Source organism: Canis lupus, chromosome 8 (assembly GCF_011100685.1).
Source record: "Canis lupus familiaris isolate Mischka breed German Shepherd chromosome 8, alternate assembly UU_Cfam_GSD_1.0, whole genome shotgun sequence".
Lineage (NCBI taxonomy): Eukaryota > Metazoa > Chordata > Mammalia > Carnivora > Canidae > Canis > Canis lupus.
Genome location: NC_049229.1, coordinates 13,989,240 through 14,006,687, shown reverse-complemented (window position 1 = coordinate 14,006,687; position 17,448 = coordinate 13,989,240). Strand labels below are relative to the sequence as shown.

Genomic DNA, 17,448 nt, shown 5'->3' with positions numbered 1-17,448 from the left:
CCGGCTCCAGCGCCGCTTCCGGCCCAGCCCACGTCCGCGGCTCCCAGAGCCGCCGCCTGGCACCGCCGGTGACGTCAGGCCTCGTACCTGCACCTGGAGCTTGGCTTAGGCGGGATCTGGGCGCAGCCGGCCACCCGCTGCGTTTTGGGCGGATGCTCTCCCAGACCTTGGTTTCTGCACTTAGAAATCAAACAGCCTCGTGGTGTGCTTCAAAGGCTTGTGAAAATATATTTTAAGATGTAAGGCTCTGCTGCATATGCCCTTCCTAACATGGATGACAGTCTAGCCAAAAATACCCTTGAAATAGGAGCCTCAAAGGTAAACTTTGTTTACACTTCTCTGAAATACCTTATAACTGTAGAAAAAGTTAAGTGAGATCTGAAGGAGAACAAAGGGCACCAGCAAGGGTCCATTTGGGCAAATGTGAGAAATATTTTATGTTTTAGGGCCGTGTGTGTGTGTGTGTGTGTGTGTGTGTGTGTGGTGTGTAAGGGGTATGCCAGACTTTGCCCATTTTTCCCTGTGTTCATCCAAATTAGTCATGATTGCAGTGATTACAGTATTACTTAAACTAGTTGGAGCATTTCCAGGTACATGTTCTTTTATTGTAGTTGTAGTATGAAAGTTTTCACACAAGTTATTGTGAATTGTAGAAATGAAAAATAAAATACATTATTTTGGCCACAGGGAGCCTTTTATGAAACTTTTAATTACATTTTTATGCCAATCAAAATTCAGAAATACTCCCCAAAGCTACGGCCTTGTAGATTTGTTTTTCTAGATGGCACCAACAGGTCCAACACCCCTGCAACCTTAAATATTCCTTTCTCTCCTGTGCAAAAATTATTTTTTCCTTCTTCTCTGTTCATGTCTTTATAGACTTTCTATCTTGCATATAACTATAACCCAAAAAAACAAAAACCTTTTAAAGACCAAAGTTGATTATTTGAAAACCATCAACATTTTAGTAGTTGGTTGTTAATTCATGATCCATATTCTGGTAAAAAAAAAAAAATCAAGTTGGCTTGTTGTTAAGGTAAACAGGTTTTAGTAATATGACCTGATGCTGCCTGGTAGTACTAGCAGGGATTGAGACAGTCCCAAACAACAAAAATAAATTCTGCAATAAATTGAAAAGGAAAATAAAGAGCCAGTTGTTAAAGACCTTATGCTTTGGTTTTCATAAACAAGGACAGTTCTACATTACTTGTATTCAAAATCCCTTTCCTCTTATAGACATCAACAGTATTAAAAATTTGTGGACTGTTTATAAATGCATGATTTTATTTTGCAAATTGACAAACACCAAATTACAATTTTCAATGCTGAAGTAGAATGTGTTTTCATAGTTTACACGTGTATTTGTTAGTTAACCGAAAATTCAAAATGCAAGTCATATCCCAACATGAACTGGAAGTATTTCCTAAGAAGAGTTACTTCTAACAAAAATAGTTCAAGAGAAGTCTATTACAAATGAAGGACTGGTAGCAACAGAAAAGCATAAAATCTAATAGTTTTATTTTGGGAATTTATATTTTTGTCAGTATTTCCAGAGTGTCATAACTCAAAGTGGGCAAACAAAGCAATAGATCAAATCTTTCCTTCTTCACCTGTTAGTATAAGTTGTATAACACTATGAGAAAAATACATCCAGGTTCTTTTTTTTCATCCAGGTTTTAATATAACTTATCTATTTGGAAGACATAATTGTGGTCTAAATTTATCACTTAATGGTATTATAGATTTTAAAAAGGTAAATTTAGGGGCAGCCCCTGTGGCGCAGTGGTTTAGCGCCGCCTGCAGCCGGAGGTATGATCCTGGAGACCCAGGATCAAGTACCACATCGGGCTCCCTGCATGGAGCCTGCTTCTCCCTCTGCCTGTGTCTCTACCTCTCTCTCTCTCTCTCTGTGTCTCTATGAATGAGTAAATAAAAATTCTTAAAAATAAATAAATAAAAATAAATAAATAAATAAGGTAAATTTAGATCTTCCTATTTCTCTGAAAAGCTGGAAAAACAGAGCTGACTAAAATTCAATAACCAGTAATGTCCACCAAATAAAAAAACAAGATTTTCTTATGGTCTTCACAAAGCTACATATCTATTTTAATAAAAAGTTTCTTTTTAAGATTACCTCATGTCTCAAATAAGGGATAACTGTCAATAATACATAAGAAAAAATAAGGTGGTAAAACTAAAAATGAAAAAACAAACAAACAAACAAACAAAAAAACAAAATGCACGTTAGGCTGATTTTAAGCATAAATTGTTAAATAATTGTAGCAGTTCCATGTATGGAGCCCAATATGACAGGTACTATGCGAAGGACTTTCCTTGTCTTCCTCACAACAGCTCTATGATAGAGGCATTATTATAATTACCTACATTCTACAGATGAGGAGACAAAGACTCAGAGGGATTAAGAAATTTGCTCATGGATACAGCTGGTAAGCAGCAGAGCAAGGATTTAAACCCAGGCAGTCTGATTCCAGAGCCTATACTCTTAGCCAGCCACTCTGCTCCTCTGGGAATAAAAAATGCCAGAAAATAGGCTATTAGGGGCAGAAAATTCCTACACCAAAGGTGAATGTGATATTTGAAAAGACTTGAATACAAATTTTCAAAGTATATATTTTTTAAAATCTATTATGAGGTAGCCATTTGCAAGTTTTAAAGACCTATATTTAACAAACAAATGAAAATACCAAGTGAACATGTTTTACTTGATGCCATGTGAGTACATTTCTTTTAATTGGAATTTGGTCAAATTTTTTTTTGTGTCATGGGAATGAACTATTGATATTCAACTAGCAGAATTTTTTATATGGCATTAATCATAAAAAAAATCAGTTTCTTTGTACATTATGCCTGAGCACAGCAATCTCAGTGTTGAAAGCTAAACATATTAGTCTGAAGTCTGTCGAAACGTAGGAGTCTTCTGACAATAATCTAAAAAACAAGTATAAAGCTATAAGGATTGCCACAATTAAGGATGCCTTTCCATTTAATGTAACAATGACTAAAGCTAACACTGATATACAATATTTAGAAAACTTAAGGGAGTAAATCCTAAATTCTCATCACAAAAAGAAATCTTTTTTCCTTTTTTTTCTTCTTCATATTTTATGGACATGAGATGATGGATGTTAGCTGAACTTATTGTGGTAATCATTTCACAATAGATAATGTTAGGCCATCATGCTGAAACCTTAAACAGTGATATATGTCAATTATCTTTCAAGAAAACTGGAGAGGGATAAATAGCAGTTATCTCAGGGCAAGATCATCCATTGTTTAACACAGTAAGGAGGAAATTGCAGAGAATCAAGACATACATCAACTGAAGGATTTCACACTTCCTGTATTTCCTATGAAACAGGGTGTCAAAAATTTGACAGATATTTTCTTGTACCACCTTCTGCCAGAAATGAAATTCTGACCCCCTTAATTGATTTCCCAAAGTCAAAAATTATGGGCCCATGAATATAGCCTATAACAACTCTCAGCTCTTTTGGGTCACTGAGGAAGAAATTTCTCTTATTCAATTATAAAATAATAAAAAGCAAGCAAGCATGGTTCCTAAAATATGCAAATAGATAGACACTGTATGTTCTCCTTACTTGCAGATAAGTAACCATTCTCTAGAAAGAGACTCATAAAATTTGAGCATGTGTTGTTTAACTACATACCATAGTCACAGGCTATTACTCCCTTCTGCTTTTTATGACAAGGTAAAGCATTTATGCCCCAGTGTCAGAGGAGTCTTATCCCTGTTACAGGCAGGTACTGCTGTGTAATCACTTGAATATTTTGCATTTAGATCCAACTGGTACCAAGAAATGCACTGTTTTAGGCTCCAAGCACTCTGTAAGGCAAGAGAAGTTAAAAGATACATGCTTTTGAAATGATAATTTCAAATGGAGAGAGAAAAATGAGAAAATTGTAAACACTAGCTTAGGCATGCCAAACTCAAAAGAATTTCTGTGGCACAAAGTTCTTATCAAAGGAAATGTGCCATAATTACCAGCTTACAAGGTGTATTTTCACTTTAAAAGTATCTGAAAATTACCTCATACTCAGCATACCCGTATCACAGATAAGAGGTCAGAGGAGACAAGGCCTAGATTTTAGGGTTAGCAACTACTTAACACAGAGCACAAATACTTACCTACACCTAACTGCAAACTGTGGGAAAATAACTACCATAACAAAATTTCACATCACATCAACTACTTAACAAAAATAACCCACAGACTACACAACTATCTAGAAATTAAATTTGAATTAACCCCCCAACATATGAGATACAAATTCATCATTCCTGTAACTCATGACTCAAAAACAAAGAAGATATTAGATTCAACTTTAATGCAACAAGCTTAATGTTGAGAATATGGTAATTGGATTTTAGAGCAAAACTGTGATGATGACAGTTGTTTCAAATCTAGTGTATGCAAGCAATGAAGATCATCTAGATTCGAGCTGTGATGATGGATTTCTAGTTTTGGATAGAACTTATTTGGCTTTATTAATAATTATATCTAGGTTTTAAGGAATATCAAAACTTACATTTTATTGTTATTTAGCTATGAGTCTCACTGACATAGTTTTTATTAAAGCTTATTCAGATTCCTTGGTTGCTGTCTCATACAAACTGTAAAATACTAAATTTTACCACATACACAAGTATAAGTTAAAATTCTTTTGCATTTATTTTAAATGCTTTGTTTCATTTTTTACTGAAATATTTGTATTTTCTAGAGCTATATGTAAAAGAGATTCAATTTATTTTTATATTATGGCTTACTTTTTAAATCCTCTATATTCACTGCAATAAAGTATTAATATTAATTTTACCTACACTAATATGCATGAGACTTTAGTTCTAGTAAATTTCCTGCTTTTGTTGCCTCTGTATATAAGTATTTATTGACAGTATTAGATTTCTTTTTTAGCTATGTGACACTATACTTCTATTCAAGATTAGTACATTACTGCATATCAGACCTAGGAACTTTTCTCATTAAAATATACTGTATTTATTTGAACAAAATAATGTATACAACACATTTTGAAATTCGTTTTACTACATAGAAAATACTTAATTTTTTCCAAAACATTACTCTATAAAATTGCAATGAACTGTATACACTTACCTTGTATCCTACATGCCAGCAAATATACTTCCAGAAGAATACTGACATCACATCAAAATGGCATTAATTTGACCTTTGTTGGTGCAATAGTTTGTTGAAATTAATTTCTGAGTTTTTGTTTTATAATTATATAAGCATTGTAAGCTTAGGAACTACACCTAATTTTATGTTTGTACATATTTAATTAATATCATAAAATTCCAGAAGAATCCAATGTTACACAATATTAGATCTAGCTAGTAGTCTAAGCAGGGCCTATATAACAGGTAACAAAAGCTTAGGAACCAATTTCAACAATAGTGAAAAATAGGAAATTTGGTCTAATATTTGATTTTGGTATATGGGGTACTTATGTGGTTAAACATCAGTACTTTGACAAAAACTGTAAGGGTGGAAGGATAGCTTTTGTAACTAAAAATGTCAGATTGAGGAATTGATACGGTCAGAATTTTAAAGAGCATCTCCAATTCCCTCATCTCACAGAAGAGGAAAGAGAAATGGAAGCTGAATAAGTGTTCTGGTGTCCTCTGCCCACTGTTATTTTTGCTTCTGAAAAATATAATTTGCACCAGATACAAAAATACTTAAAAATAGTGCCTGAGCCATAAAGTTTGGCCAAGGGTCTTATTTCCTTCTTTGGTCAAAGTGAAAAGTAGTACCCTGAGGATAGAAATCACAAAAATCCTTGCCCAGAAAAGGTGGTATGCATCAATTTAATTAGAAGCTAATTTGGAAAACAAATTTTCTCATTGTCAAATTTCTATAGCTGGACCTTATGATGACATTTCTGCAGAACACAAAATATATCATTTATATAGGGTGTACAGTGTTCTATAGGGATATGCTAATTTTTAGCTGGTAAAAATAATTTAGTGGGATATAAAATCTTTGACCAAGTAAACAAGAAAATCTGCTGCATTCTTTATGTAATTACTTTTTATTTTTTTAATTTTTATTTATTTTTTTATAATTACTTTTTTAAAGAGATTTTGGCTCATATGACCTTTTTAAAACACTTGAGTCATAAAAAATCCAAAGTAACCAACAACCAAATCAACCTTGTCATCGTCTCATTATTTTTAATATGTAGTAGTGACAGTCTAATATATGTAACCATTTTCCCATTAGGAGGTCTATACATTAACTAGTATCAAAGTACATCAATTTCGTCAGTTTTTTTTTCATGTGTAAGAAACAACAAAATTGGCTTTTCAAAAAAAGAAACATATTGCCATTAAGGCTTCAAATATATGAGGTAAAAAAATGGAAGCTATATATGAAACATTTATTATAAACTAAGTTCAATTTAAATGGCAGGCCTGAGATTTTCTATGGCAAAATTACCATAATTATTCTAAGTTAAACAAAAGTTCCCAATACTAATGGTTAAGTCATTCTACCATATTTCTGATTAAAGGTACACTTGTTGGACTGGTTTTGTTTTGTTTTTAAGTAGGCTCTATGCCCAGCATGGAGCCCAACCCTTGATCTCATGACCCTGAGATCAAGACCTGAGATCAAGAGTCAGGTGCTAAACCAGCTGAGCTATCCAGGCATCCAGGCGCCCCTATAGGACTAGTTTTAAGTAACATATAGCCATTGGTTTTTCTATCTGCCTTTTAATGTGATTCACTGAAAAATTTAAATCATAAAGGAAGTTAACAACCCCTTAATTTATAATGAGTTTGAAGTTTATTTTACAGCACTTTTATTGAGACATCATATAACTACTGATCAGGACTGTTTACAAATGTAATGCTTGGCCTTTGAGACAATTAGAAACTTCTAAGTACTAGATTTTACATCATGATTTGTTTAACTTAAGAAGTATTATGATGGTGAAAACTAAGAAAAGAAAATCTAAAGCAAAAATATAATGATTTCCACAAAAACTATATATTCCTCCCTTATATCAAAGGGAGGGAAGGAAGTAGGAAGGAAAGAAGAAGATGAGAAGAGAAAGAAAAAGGGCAAGACAGGCAAGAAAAATACTTTTTTTTCCTGTTTGCAAAAAGGAGGGAAACTCTTGAGGTCTCAGCAAATAATGTAATCAACTGAGTCAGTTTAAATTAAGGCATCTTCTTTACATATTATTGAATCCCATCATGCCTTTCATATTGCCAGCAGCACCCTGTTGAAACTGCCTCATCATGGACTGAAGTCCTGCCATACCACCTAGAGTAAAAATAGGGTAAAATCAGATAATTATTAAGTGGAACTTGAAAGGTGTTACCAAATAAATGGTTTTACTTCTAAAAAATTTCTGGGATCTGACTGCAATTTGGTCATCAGCTTTAAAGAACATACCAATTAAAAATATCTGTTATCACCAGTATCTTTATCTATAAAAGAGATTGAATAACCTACCTCATCATGTTAGAAGGAATAAATAATATATAAAAAGATCTTAGTTCCTGTTACACAGCAGGGAGTTAATAAATCTAAACAAAATTTTTTTCTGAGAAGTCCAAAAGAGTCTTGTTGTAAATAGTAACCAATTCTGGGGAGTGGAGGAGTTGTTTCAAAGGACTCCCAGGAAGAAAAGAATTCATCATTTATTAAATATCTATATGCTCAAAGTTGTACTAAATGCTTTCATGTATATTAGCTCACTTAATTGTCACAATTTCTTGATGAGATATCTGTGATTTTACAAAAGAGGAAAGTGAGGTTCATAAAGTTTAAGGAACGTTTTTCATAGGTCACTAGCAAAAGTATAATTGGGTTTCAAAATCCTTATATAATTTCAAAGTCTTATCATTGAAAATAACCCAGATTCTAAACTAGGGCAAATAGTCACTGAAACAAACATTAACAAAAGATGATTAAGTATATTGCTTAAAAAATCACATAGATGGCAGAAGAGTGAATAAAACCTCAATTATATAGCACTATTACAACTATCCAACTTAGAATTCAGATGACCATTTCCCTCAAATCATACATCTTTTGAACAGATATTCATCATATCACAACAGAAGGCTTATTAAAACTTAACCCTTATAAATTAACTGTGTATTATAAACTGGTAACAACTTTGTACTTACCCATGTGATGAAGAACTCTTGGATCCATCATTTTGGCCATTTGTTGATTCAGTTTTGCCATCTGTGACTGGCTCACATTCTTAGACATGTCACCACCTGAATAAAAAAAAAAGGTTTTGCGTCAATGTAGAATATAATATAATCAAGGTATAGAAAGTTTAATGAACTGAGTAAAATTTGTTAGAAATCACTCCTAATCTTATCACCCTAACACATAATTTCTATTTGTACATATTCCCTTCTCATCTTTATCTCAATTACTTAAATATTTTTGAGAAAGAACGAGTGAAATTCTGTATTAAGGGATATTTAAGGGATTTTTTTAAGGGCTATGATTTTTGTTAATAAAAAATTGTATCCAATGATTATTAATAGGAAGCTATAACAGTTGTTTAATAGTCCTATGGGAGAATGCTGAACAAAAACCTGACTATAGATAAGGATTCACAGGGAAAGTACCTGGATTGCTTGTAGATTAATATGAAAGAATAAGACAGAGAACATGAAGATTTGCAAATATCTAAGAAGCTATTAAAAATAATGAAAGGCTTCAGAGAATGGAAAGACAAATAATGCAACTCCATTTACCAATGAATTTCCACACACTCAATTGAAACTCCACAGTAAAAAAGGAAGCCAATAAAAGAGATGCACTCTGAGGCAGAACAGGTAAGAGCATCCTTTAGAGAAAAGCTGCTGTGGTCTTAAGAGACAGGAAGCAAAACAGATCATCAATGCAACTACAAGTAGAGTTGCTTCAGGCAAAATTATTTCAAAGGAACATTAATTCTGGTATTTCCTCAGAAATTCTCATTATGAAAATGAACATTAAGGCTGGCTAATCTGAATAAATTACATGAATGAATAGATTACATGAATTAAGAAATATGAATGAAAGATGTTTTTTATAAAACATGATAAAAAAATTTCACAATTTTTTTTTAAATTTCACGATTAATACATCTGTGTAAGGTGTGAATACTCTGCCCATTGACAAATTATTTCTGAGGAATTAAAACTTCTAAAAAATATTAAGAACTTGGTGTGACAAGAATGTATGTCACATCCACTCCCCATTTCATCTTGATTCTGCCTTTATTGAGTAATCAATGCTATCAATGCTTAGATAAACAGGTCCACAGTAGTTCAATCAAGAATAGTCAGCTTTCTCTCTCTAAAATAAATAAATAGGGATTCCTGGGTGGCTCAGTGGTTTAGCAGCTGCCTTTGGTTCAAGGCATGATCCTGGAGTCCTGGGATCAAGTCCCACATCGGGCTTCCTGCATGGAGCCTGCTTCTCCCTCTGTCTGTGTCTCTGTCTGTGTCTCTGCCTGTCACTTTCTCTGTGTCTCTCATGAATAAATAAATAAAATCCTTAAAAACAAAAAACAAAACAAAACACAAACAGGGTTATTTGGGAAAGATGTTAAACATATTTAATAATCACTATCTGAAAAAAAAATCACTATCTGAAATAGCATGTGATGTGAGAAATTATAACCCATCTTAAACATGTTTTCTAATTTTTCTTCCTGTCACAAAAAAATAGCATATAACAAGCAAAAAAATAAAGCATCAAAGAAAAAAGATGATTTAAAAAATTATATAAATATTCATCCTTTTTAGAAAGCTATTCAATAGTATTGCTTCATCTTTGGAGATTATCTAATCAATGTGTTTGAAATAATAAATTCACTTCAATAGTGTTTGTAATACAGAAAAAATATTTGCGAGGGCTTGGACAATTGACTAACTCTGGAAAAGTAAATTTATCTTTTTACCTTATTCGATACACAGCAAAATAAATTTCAGATGGGATAAAAATTTAAAAACCTAAAAAATAAAACCAAAACAAGTAGAAAATGTAGGTGACTACTGTGGTTATCAAGATGGGGAAGGCTTTTATGAGCATAAGAAAATTTAAAAAAAAAATGATAAATAGGCTTGCCTACATTAAAAAGGAAAGCTTCCATTCACTAAAAACTGTAAATAAAAGGCAAATGAAAACTGGGTAAAATATTTGTAAACATAAACCAAGGATTTTATTTTATTTTTTTTAAAGATTTTATTTATTTATGAGGGACAGAGAGAGAGAGAGAGAGAGAGAGGCAGAGATGCAGGCAGAGGGAGAAACAGGTCCCATGCAGGGAGCCCAACGCAGGACTCAATCCGGGACTCCAGGATCAGGCCCTGGGCGAAAGGCAGGTGCTAAACCACTGATCCACCCAGGGATCCCAAGCCAAGGATTTTAAAGAGTGATTACAAAGCAACGGGAGAAAAAAAGACAAATGAAAAGGATCCTAAGAGATGATTCACAAAGGAAATCCAAACTAATAAATGTATGAAGAGATGTTAAACTTGAGTAGTAATCTAAAAAACATATCCTGAATCATTAAACTGAAATTATTAAATTGAAAATATTAAATAAAATATTACTCAGCTATTAGAAATGACAAATACCCACCATTTGCTTCAACGTGGATGGAACTGGAGGGTATTATGCTGAGTGAAGTAAGTCAGTCGGAGAAGGACAAACATTATATGTTCTCATTCATTTGGGGAATATAAATAATAGTGAAAGGGAATATAAGGGAAGGGAGAAGAAATGTGTGGGAAATATCAGAAAGGGAGACAGAACGTAAAGATTGCTAACTCTGGGAAACGAACTAGGGGTGGTAGAAGGGGAGGAGGGCGGGGGGTGGGAGTGAATGGGTGACGGGCACTGGGGGTTATTCTGTATGTTAGTAAATTGAACACCAATAAAAAATAAAAAAATAAAAATAAAAAAAATTTAAAAAAAATATTAAATAATTAAATTATTATAAAATTCATTCAGCATCAACTATGTATCTGATCAAAAGAGACAAAATCCCCGGCTAACCAGAAGCAGATGAATCAGCCTAAATATCCACTGCACCAAAGATATAATCATAACTGGAAGAGTATTCAGTGCTTAAAAGTTAAATCTTGAAGAATATTTGACGATATGGAATAATAGTAATGATGTTTCAGAAGAAAGCAGTAGTTCACTAGTTATAGTCCTATTTTGCAATAGGACTGATAGGATTCCCTGGGGAGAAAAGGTGATGGGTGTTTTAAGTTTTTTTCTTATACTTTCTTATTCTCTCTAAATTTTCTTTACTATGTATTACATCTTCATAAAGATAAAGTCATTGTTTATCTTTAATAAATATTAGTGTTTATTACCTTGAATCTGAAAACATAAATCAGATCATATTCAAGAAGTACATGAATATAACATGAAATTCGGCAATGTGTTTTCCAGTACTGGCAGTACTACTTGGCTTTAATTTTAGTTTCTCAATTTCTTTCTTTACTTTCGCTATGTTAAATAATGATGAGTCTAATACTTTTCTTACCTTTGAAAAGTCCTTTGATACCTCCCATCTTTTTTACCATCTGTGCAAATTTGGTATATTGTGTCAAAAGTTCTTGAACATCTCTTGTTGACACACCTGATCCTCTTGCTACTCTCTGGATTCTTCCTGGTTGCTTACTAAAAACCTTGGCACCATCAGTACTGTCAAGTTCTGCAGACAAGGATTAATTACTTTCATTTACATACAATTAATATTATCAAAAGTTATGTACAAATTTATCTTATACACAAATAAAATTACCGCCAGATTTAACAAATGTTATCATCTGCCATGTTTGCATCTGATTTTTAAAATTTAAACATGAAATATATTCAAAAGAACATCTATAATATTTATAAACTATAAAAACAATAAAACAAATACACATGTACTCACCCCACAGTTTAAGTAAAATAGGACATTCTGAAAACTTTTGAAGCCTATGTGTACCTTTTCCATATCTCATTTCCAACTGCTCCTCAGAGCATATACTAGAAGCATAAGGTATATTCAAAAAAGAAAAGTGCTCGCTTTAGCTCTAAATAACTATTAACATTTAAATCATAAATTTAGGCATCTAAGCAACTGAAGTAGGTAGGTTCTATCATCAACAGAATAACGGTAATATTTTCTATATAATTTCGACTAGTATTTTAATCTTTTCTGTGAGATAAAGAATGAGTTAATTCCCTCCAGTGTTTTTATAACTCTTAGAATACAAGGTGCATTTCTTCTGGCATTAGCTACATATGATCTCAGACAGAATACAATGGACTTTAATTAAAATTCCTAATACATCTGCATTCTCTCTACAAGATCTCCCATTAAATAGTCAGCTACCCTCAGTCCAGATGTCACACTATCTAAAATATAGTAATCTATGCCATTCTATTATACCTGTAATTATGGAAAATCTTTTCCATATTAAAATAAAATAAATTTGCCTGGCACTTCTTATTTGCATACATGTCTCCTTGCCAGGCACAAAGAAAAAGGCTTTCAAATATCTGAGAGCTACCAAGTCTCTGGTGAATCTCCTCTAGGTTACAAATATCCAACTCCTTTGACTATTCCTCTTAGAACTCCTTTTTTTTTTAAGATTTTATTTTTATCTATTTGACAGAGGAAGCGAGCACCAGCAGGGGTAGCAGCAAAAGGAGAGGGAGAAGGAGACTCCCAGCTGAGTAGGGAGCCCAATTCCAGGCTCAACAAGGAACTCCGGGTCAGAACCTGTAGTATATATATTCATTTTAGGGACAGGCTAAAAAAGTGACTGAGTTAACAAGAAAGGTACAGTAAAAGTGGAGAAAGACGATACTAATAGAAGCCAAGCAAAAAGGTGATCAACAAGTGCCACTGTTGTAAAGGTCAAGAAAAAGACTGAAAAGGATCCACTGGAGCAGCCCAATAGGTTATTGGAAATCTTTGTATATTCTATTTCTGCATAGTGGTAGGGACAGAAGTCAGATTTCAGTAGTTTGAGAAAAATACAAACTGTTCTTCCAAGAAGTTTGACTAAACAAAGAGTAAAGAAGCATGAGGGAGAAGTATGAGCCCAGAAAATGTGAACTTAAGAATGTTTATATGCTGAAAGGGGAATAAAAGTCAGGAGGTAAGAAAAGACTGGAGACAGGAAAGGATTTTATTGAGGGAGATCTAAGGTCCTTGAAAAAGCCTGAAGAGTGGTTCATGACTGTCACAGTCTTATAGCTAAGTTAGCCAAAGGCTGAGGGAATTCTATGCCAAAAGCCTGTGTTTCTTTGTAAAGTCAGAGGTCAAGTGGTAGAATTGAAAGCCTAAGGGTGGGGGGGGGGTGATAAAGGTTTGGAATACGTGCTGGGTTGAATCAGAAAGAGTGTTTAAAAACTGGAAAAAAGATAAAGGGGTCATGGAACTAGAAATGTTAATGGGCTGGAAGTATAGGAGGAGGTAGTGATAATACAGGATTACAGAGAGCAGTATTCTAATAAGACTGAAACCTTGAGGAGCGCCGGGATGGCTCAGTCAGTTAAGTGTCCAACTCCTGATTTCAGCTCAGGGAGCCTCACATTGGGCTCCATGCTGAGCGTGGGGCCTGCCTAAGACTCTCTCTGTCTCTTCCTCTGCTCACCCCTCCCCCACTCGTGCGTGTTCTCTCTCCCTCTTAAAAAAAATACTGAAGCCTCGAGAGTTTCAGTACAAAATAACTTTGTAAGCATTGCTTAAACTATTTCTCTTACAGATTCCCAAATCATGTTAACATATGAGAGCTCTGAGGAGACATATATAATAAACTTACTAGTTTTTTTAACCCACAATTCCCCCCAAATTTATTTGACTACAGAACATTCCTTTCAAGCTATATCTATCATCATCTGAAGAGAGTTTTTTCCACGGAACTCATTTGGAGAAACACTGTACTCCGCATTTCTCTATATGAAGTCAATCCAATAACCAGAACTCTGAGTTCAAAACAGCTACAAATCTACCTAATCTTTCAGTCTACATTTTTTCCAGTCTTGTCCACAAGAACACAGTGAAACTATCCACTTGCAAATATTCAGAACATTGCCCTCTAAATCAAGTAATCTGCCATCTTACCTTGATCATTCATACTATCCATTATCGTCATTAACTTTTTTAGCCTTGCCATTGACTCTTGTTCATTTCCTTTGCTCATAAAATCTGTACCAAAACCAGGGATCATACCCTAAAACAAATATATTTAAACATAAAATTAACAACAGCTTGTGATTAAATTGTTCAGAATGTTCACATTTAACTACTAGCTTTAATTTTGACACTAAATTTTTAAAATATTTTTTTACCCAAATAGCAAAAATAATGAAAGTAAAGGCATCTATTCTTAAACATTTTAATGAAAAACAAAAGAAGGTAGAAAAAAAACTTTTTTGGATAACTAACCAAGATCTGACTGAAGGGGCCCATCTTCATGATATTTTGAAATTGTTCATACATGTCTCGCAACGTAAACTGACCTGAAATACAACATAAATGGTTCAGGTATGTTAGAGAATGTACATTTCCATTCAATAAAATTAATCTTTTCCTTAGTCATGGATTCATCTTGAAGCATACTTGCAAAATATCTAATCAATAAATATTCCTGAGCAGTTAACTATGGGCAAGATCATATGGTAAATGCAGTCGAGAATTTATAGATACACAGACAGATTCTATCCTAGAAAAGCTTACACTCTATCAGAAAAAATGGACAGAAGTAAATATACAAAAAACGTGAAAACAAGGCAGACAAACTCTACCATACTAGGATGACTAAAATGAAAAAGGCTTACAACACCAAAAGTTCAAGAAGATATGGAGCAAGCAGAACTCTCATAGATCACTGGTAAAAATGTAAAACGGCAAAAACACTTTAGATTATTTGGCATTTTCTAAACAACATGGCTGTCCATGAAGAGGAAAATGATAGACTATGGATGAAATACTACTCAGCAATAAAAGAACAAGCTACAGGTACATAGAACTAAATGGATGAATGTCAAAAAAATTATGCTGTCAAAGAAACCAGGTGTAGGGAAAAAGGGACATACTAGGATTCCTACAATATGATGTACTTACTAGGAAGGAGAATGAGCAAACTTTCTAGTTAATGGAAATATTTCCTGATGGATATGTGTTTCTGTGCATTTGTTAAAATTGTTGGAACAATATCCTTAGGAACCACGCATTTCATTATATGTAAATTAACTTCAATTAACCAACAACAACAATCCAAAAAAAAAACAATCCAGAGTATTTTCTATTTATGGCCTAAAGATATAACTGGAAAAGGCATTTGGTTTTACTCATCCTGAATTTAAGTGGCAGTACAATATTATTTTAAAGCTTTTATTTACTTATTCATGAATGACACAGAGAGAGAGAGAGAGAGAGAGAGAGAGAGAAAGAGGCAGAGACACAGGCAGAGAGAGAAGCAGGCTCCATGCAGGGAGCCTGACGCGGGACTCGATCCCAGGACTCCAGGATCATGCCCTAGGCAGAAGGCAGTGCTAAACCGCTGAGCCACCCGGGGTGCCCGACAGTACAATATTTTAAAGGAAATGTTATAGCAGGCAGCTAGATATGTAAAATTAAACAGTGGTAGAAAAAGTTAAGGCTGAAATACATATTTGGCTATTACACAGGAGTGACCATTGAAGCCATGATAGTACAGGAAATACACTGTCATGGAACCCACATGAAAAGTTCAAAAACAAAAGAAAGTAACAAATATTGGGAACCAAGGGGGAAAAAAAAGGCTGCTACTACTTTTGCCCTTGGTGACCTTAGAAATGAGTAGAATGCTAAGAGCAGAAGCAAAATGCAGGCATAAGGAGAGATCTAACAGTTAAAAAGTAGACTGACTAGGGATATATTACCCAGTTTAATTTGGTGGCAGAAGCAGTGGTAGAGCTGTTCAAGTATAAAGAAAGGTGGGGAAAAGCACCCAGCAATGAGGGATAGATTCATTCATTAAACAGATATTTATTAAAAATCTACTAAGTGCCTGAAACTATGCTAGGTACTATAAACATAAAATGTAAGGAACACAGCTATGAACTTACCTTTGCCTTCAAACAGGGAAGACATATATCTAATAATTATAATGAATAATACAAAAATTACAGGGTGCAATGGAAACATATAGCAGAGTTCTAACTCAGTCCAGGGATCAGGTAAAATGCCCCTAAAGAAGGAGAGACTGAAGTATGAGTAAGAGTTAGCCTCTATGGCTGGGGAGAGGGGCGTGGAAGTATGAAGAAGAGAGAACACCTGTTTAACAGGCAAAGGCACAGAGGTGACATATATTTCAGAACCTGAGAGAAATTCGACATGACTGGCACATGGAAGGTTAAGGAAAAGAGCATCAAAAATGATATGGAAGATGAGCAGCCCAGGTGGCCCAGCGGTTTAGTGCCACCTTCAGCCCAGGGTGTGATCCTGGAGACCCTGGATCGAGTCCCAGATCGGGCTCCCTGCATGGAGCTTCTCCCTCTGCCTGTGTCTCTGCCTCTGTGTGTGTGTGTGTCTCTCATGGATAAATAAATAAAAGTCTTAAAAAAATGATATGGAAGATGTGAGCTAGTTGGTAGAGTCGTGGGTTTTTTTAAAAAAAACTTTAAGTAATCTCTACACCCAAGGTGGGGCTCGAACTTACAACTCTGACATCAAGAATTGCATGCTTCTCTGACTGAGTCAGCCAGGTACCCCAATAATAGTCATTTGACAAGATTCTAAGAGCAATGGGAAGCCACTGAAAGATTTTAAGAAAGGCAGTAATGTGATTAGACTTGCATTTTCGCCGCAGTATAAAAAATAGATCCAAGGGGAAGAATCCAAGAAACAGGAAGATCTGTTAAAATGAGACTTAGAATAAACAACCTATTAAAGAGATAAACTTGCATAATTGCAGGAGCTGCAAGAAAAGGGAATGGAATGAAGATATTTAGGAGGTAGAACTACTAGGACAAGCTGACAGATGGGAAAAGGAATGGGCAGAGCAAGAAAGAAATAAGAGAGTCCATGACAACACCCAAGATTCTGCCTCTGGCAATAAGACAAATGACATTAGCATTCATTGATGATAACAATGAGGTGAGACTTTAGGATGGGAAGATACAGATACGCTGAATCTGAAATGTCTATGAACATCCAAGTATGGTCTAGTAAACAAACAGGTATCAACCTGAAGCTCCAGAGAAAGAAGATGGCCTAGCATTGGTCCCTGAAGAATACCAACATTTAAGAGAGGGATAAAGGCTTAGGTAACTGACAAGATAAGTGAGAATGAGCAGAGGCAGGATAGTATATAACCATGGAAACTAAGAGTAAGATCATTTGGAGGAAAAAAAGAAATGGTCA

General features: G+C 34.3%; 2 protein-coding genes across 2 annotated transcripts in view; one reads left to right on the top strand and one right to left on the bottom strand.

Moving 5' to 3' along the window:
- The first annotated feature begins 122 nt into the window (after nucleotides 1-122).
- The window catches only part of LOC608513, a 77,843-nt gene continuing 60,517 nt past the window's right edge, over nucleotides 123-17,448 (top strand). The window contains exon 1 of the mRNA XM_038544489.1: nucleotides 123-318. The gene's annotated coding sequence lies outside the window, so the exon portion shown is untranslated. The remainder of the gene's footprint in view (nucleotides 319-17,448) is intronic.
- The window catches only part of SRP54 (signal recognition particle 54), a 36,934-nt gene continuing 26,318 nt past the window's right edge, over nucleotides 6,833-17,448 (bottom strand). Inside the window, 5 exon segments of the mRNA NM_001003272.1 lie at nucleotides 6,833-7,331; nucleotides 8,204-8,299; nucleotides 11,584-11,754; nucleotides 14,164-14,272; nucleotides 14,488-14,561. Coding sequence (NP_001003272.1) covers nucleotides 7,240-7,331; nucleotides 8,204-8,299; nucleotides 11,584-11,754; nucleotides 14,164-14,272; nucleotides 14,488-14,561 — 542 coding nt within the window. The 3' untranslated portion in view covers nucleotides 6,833-7,239.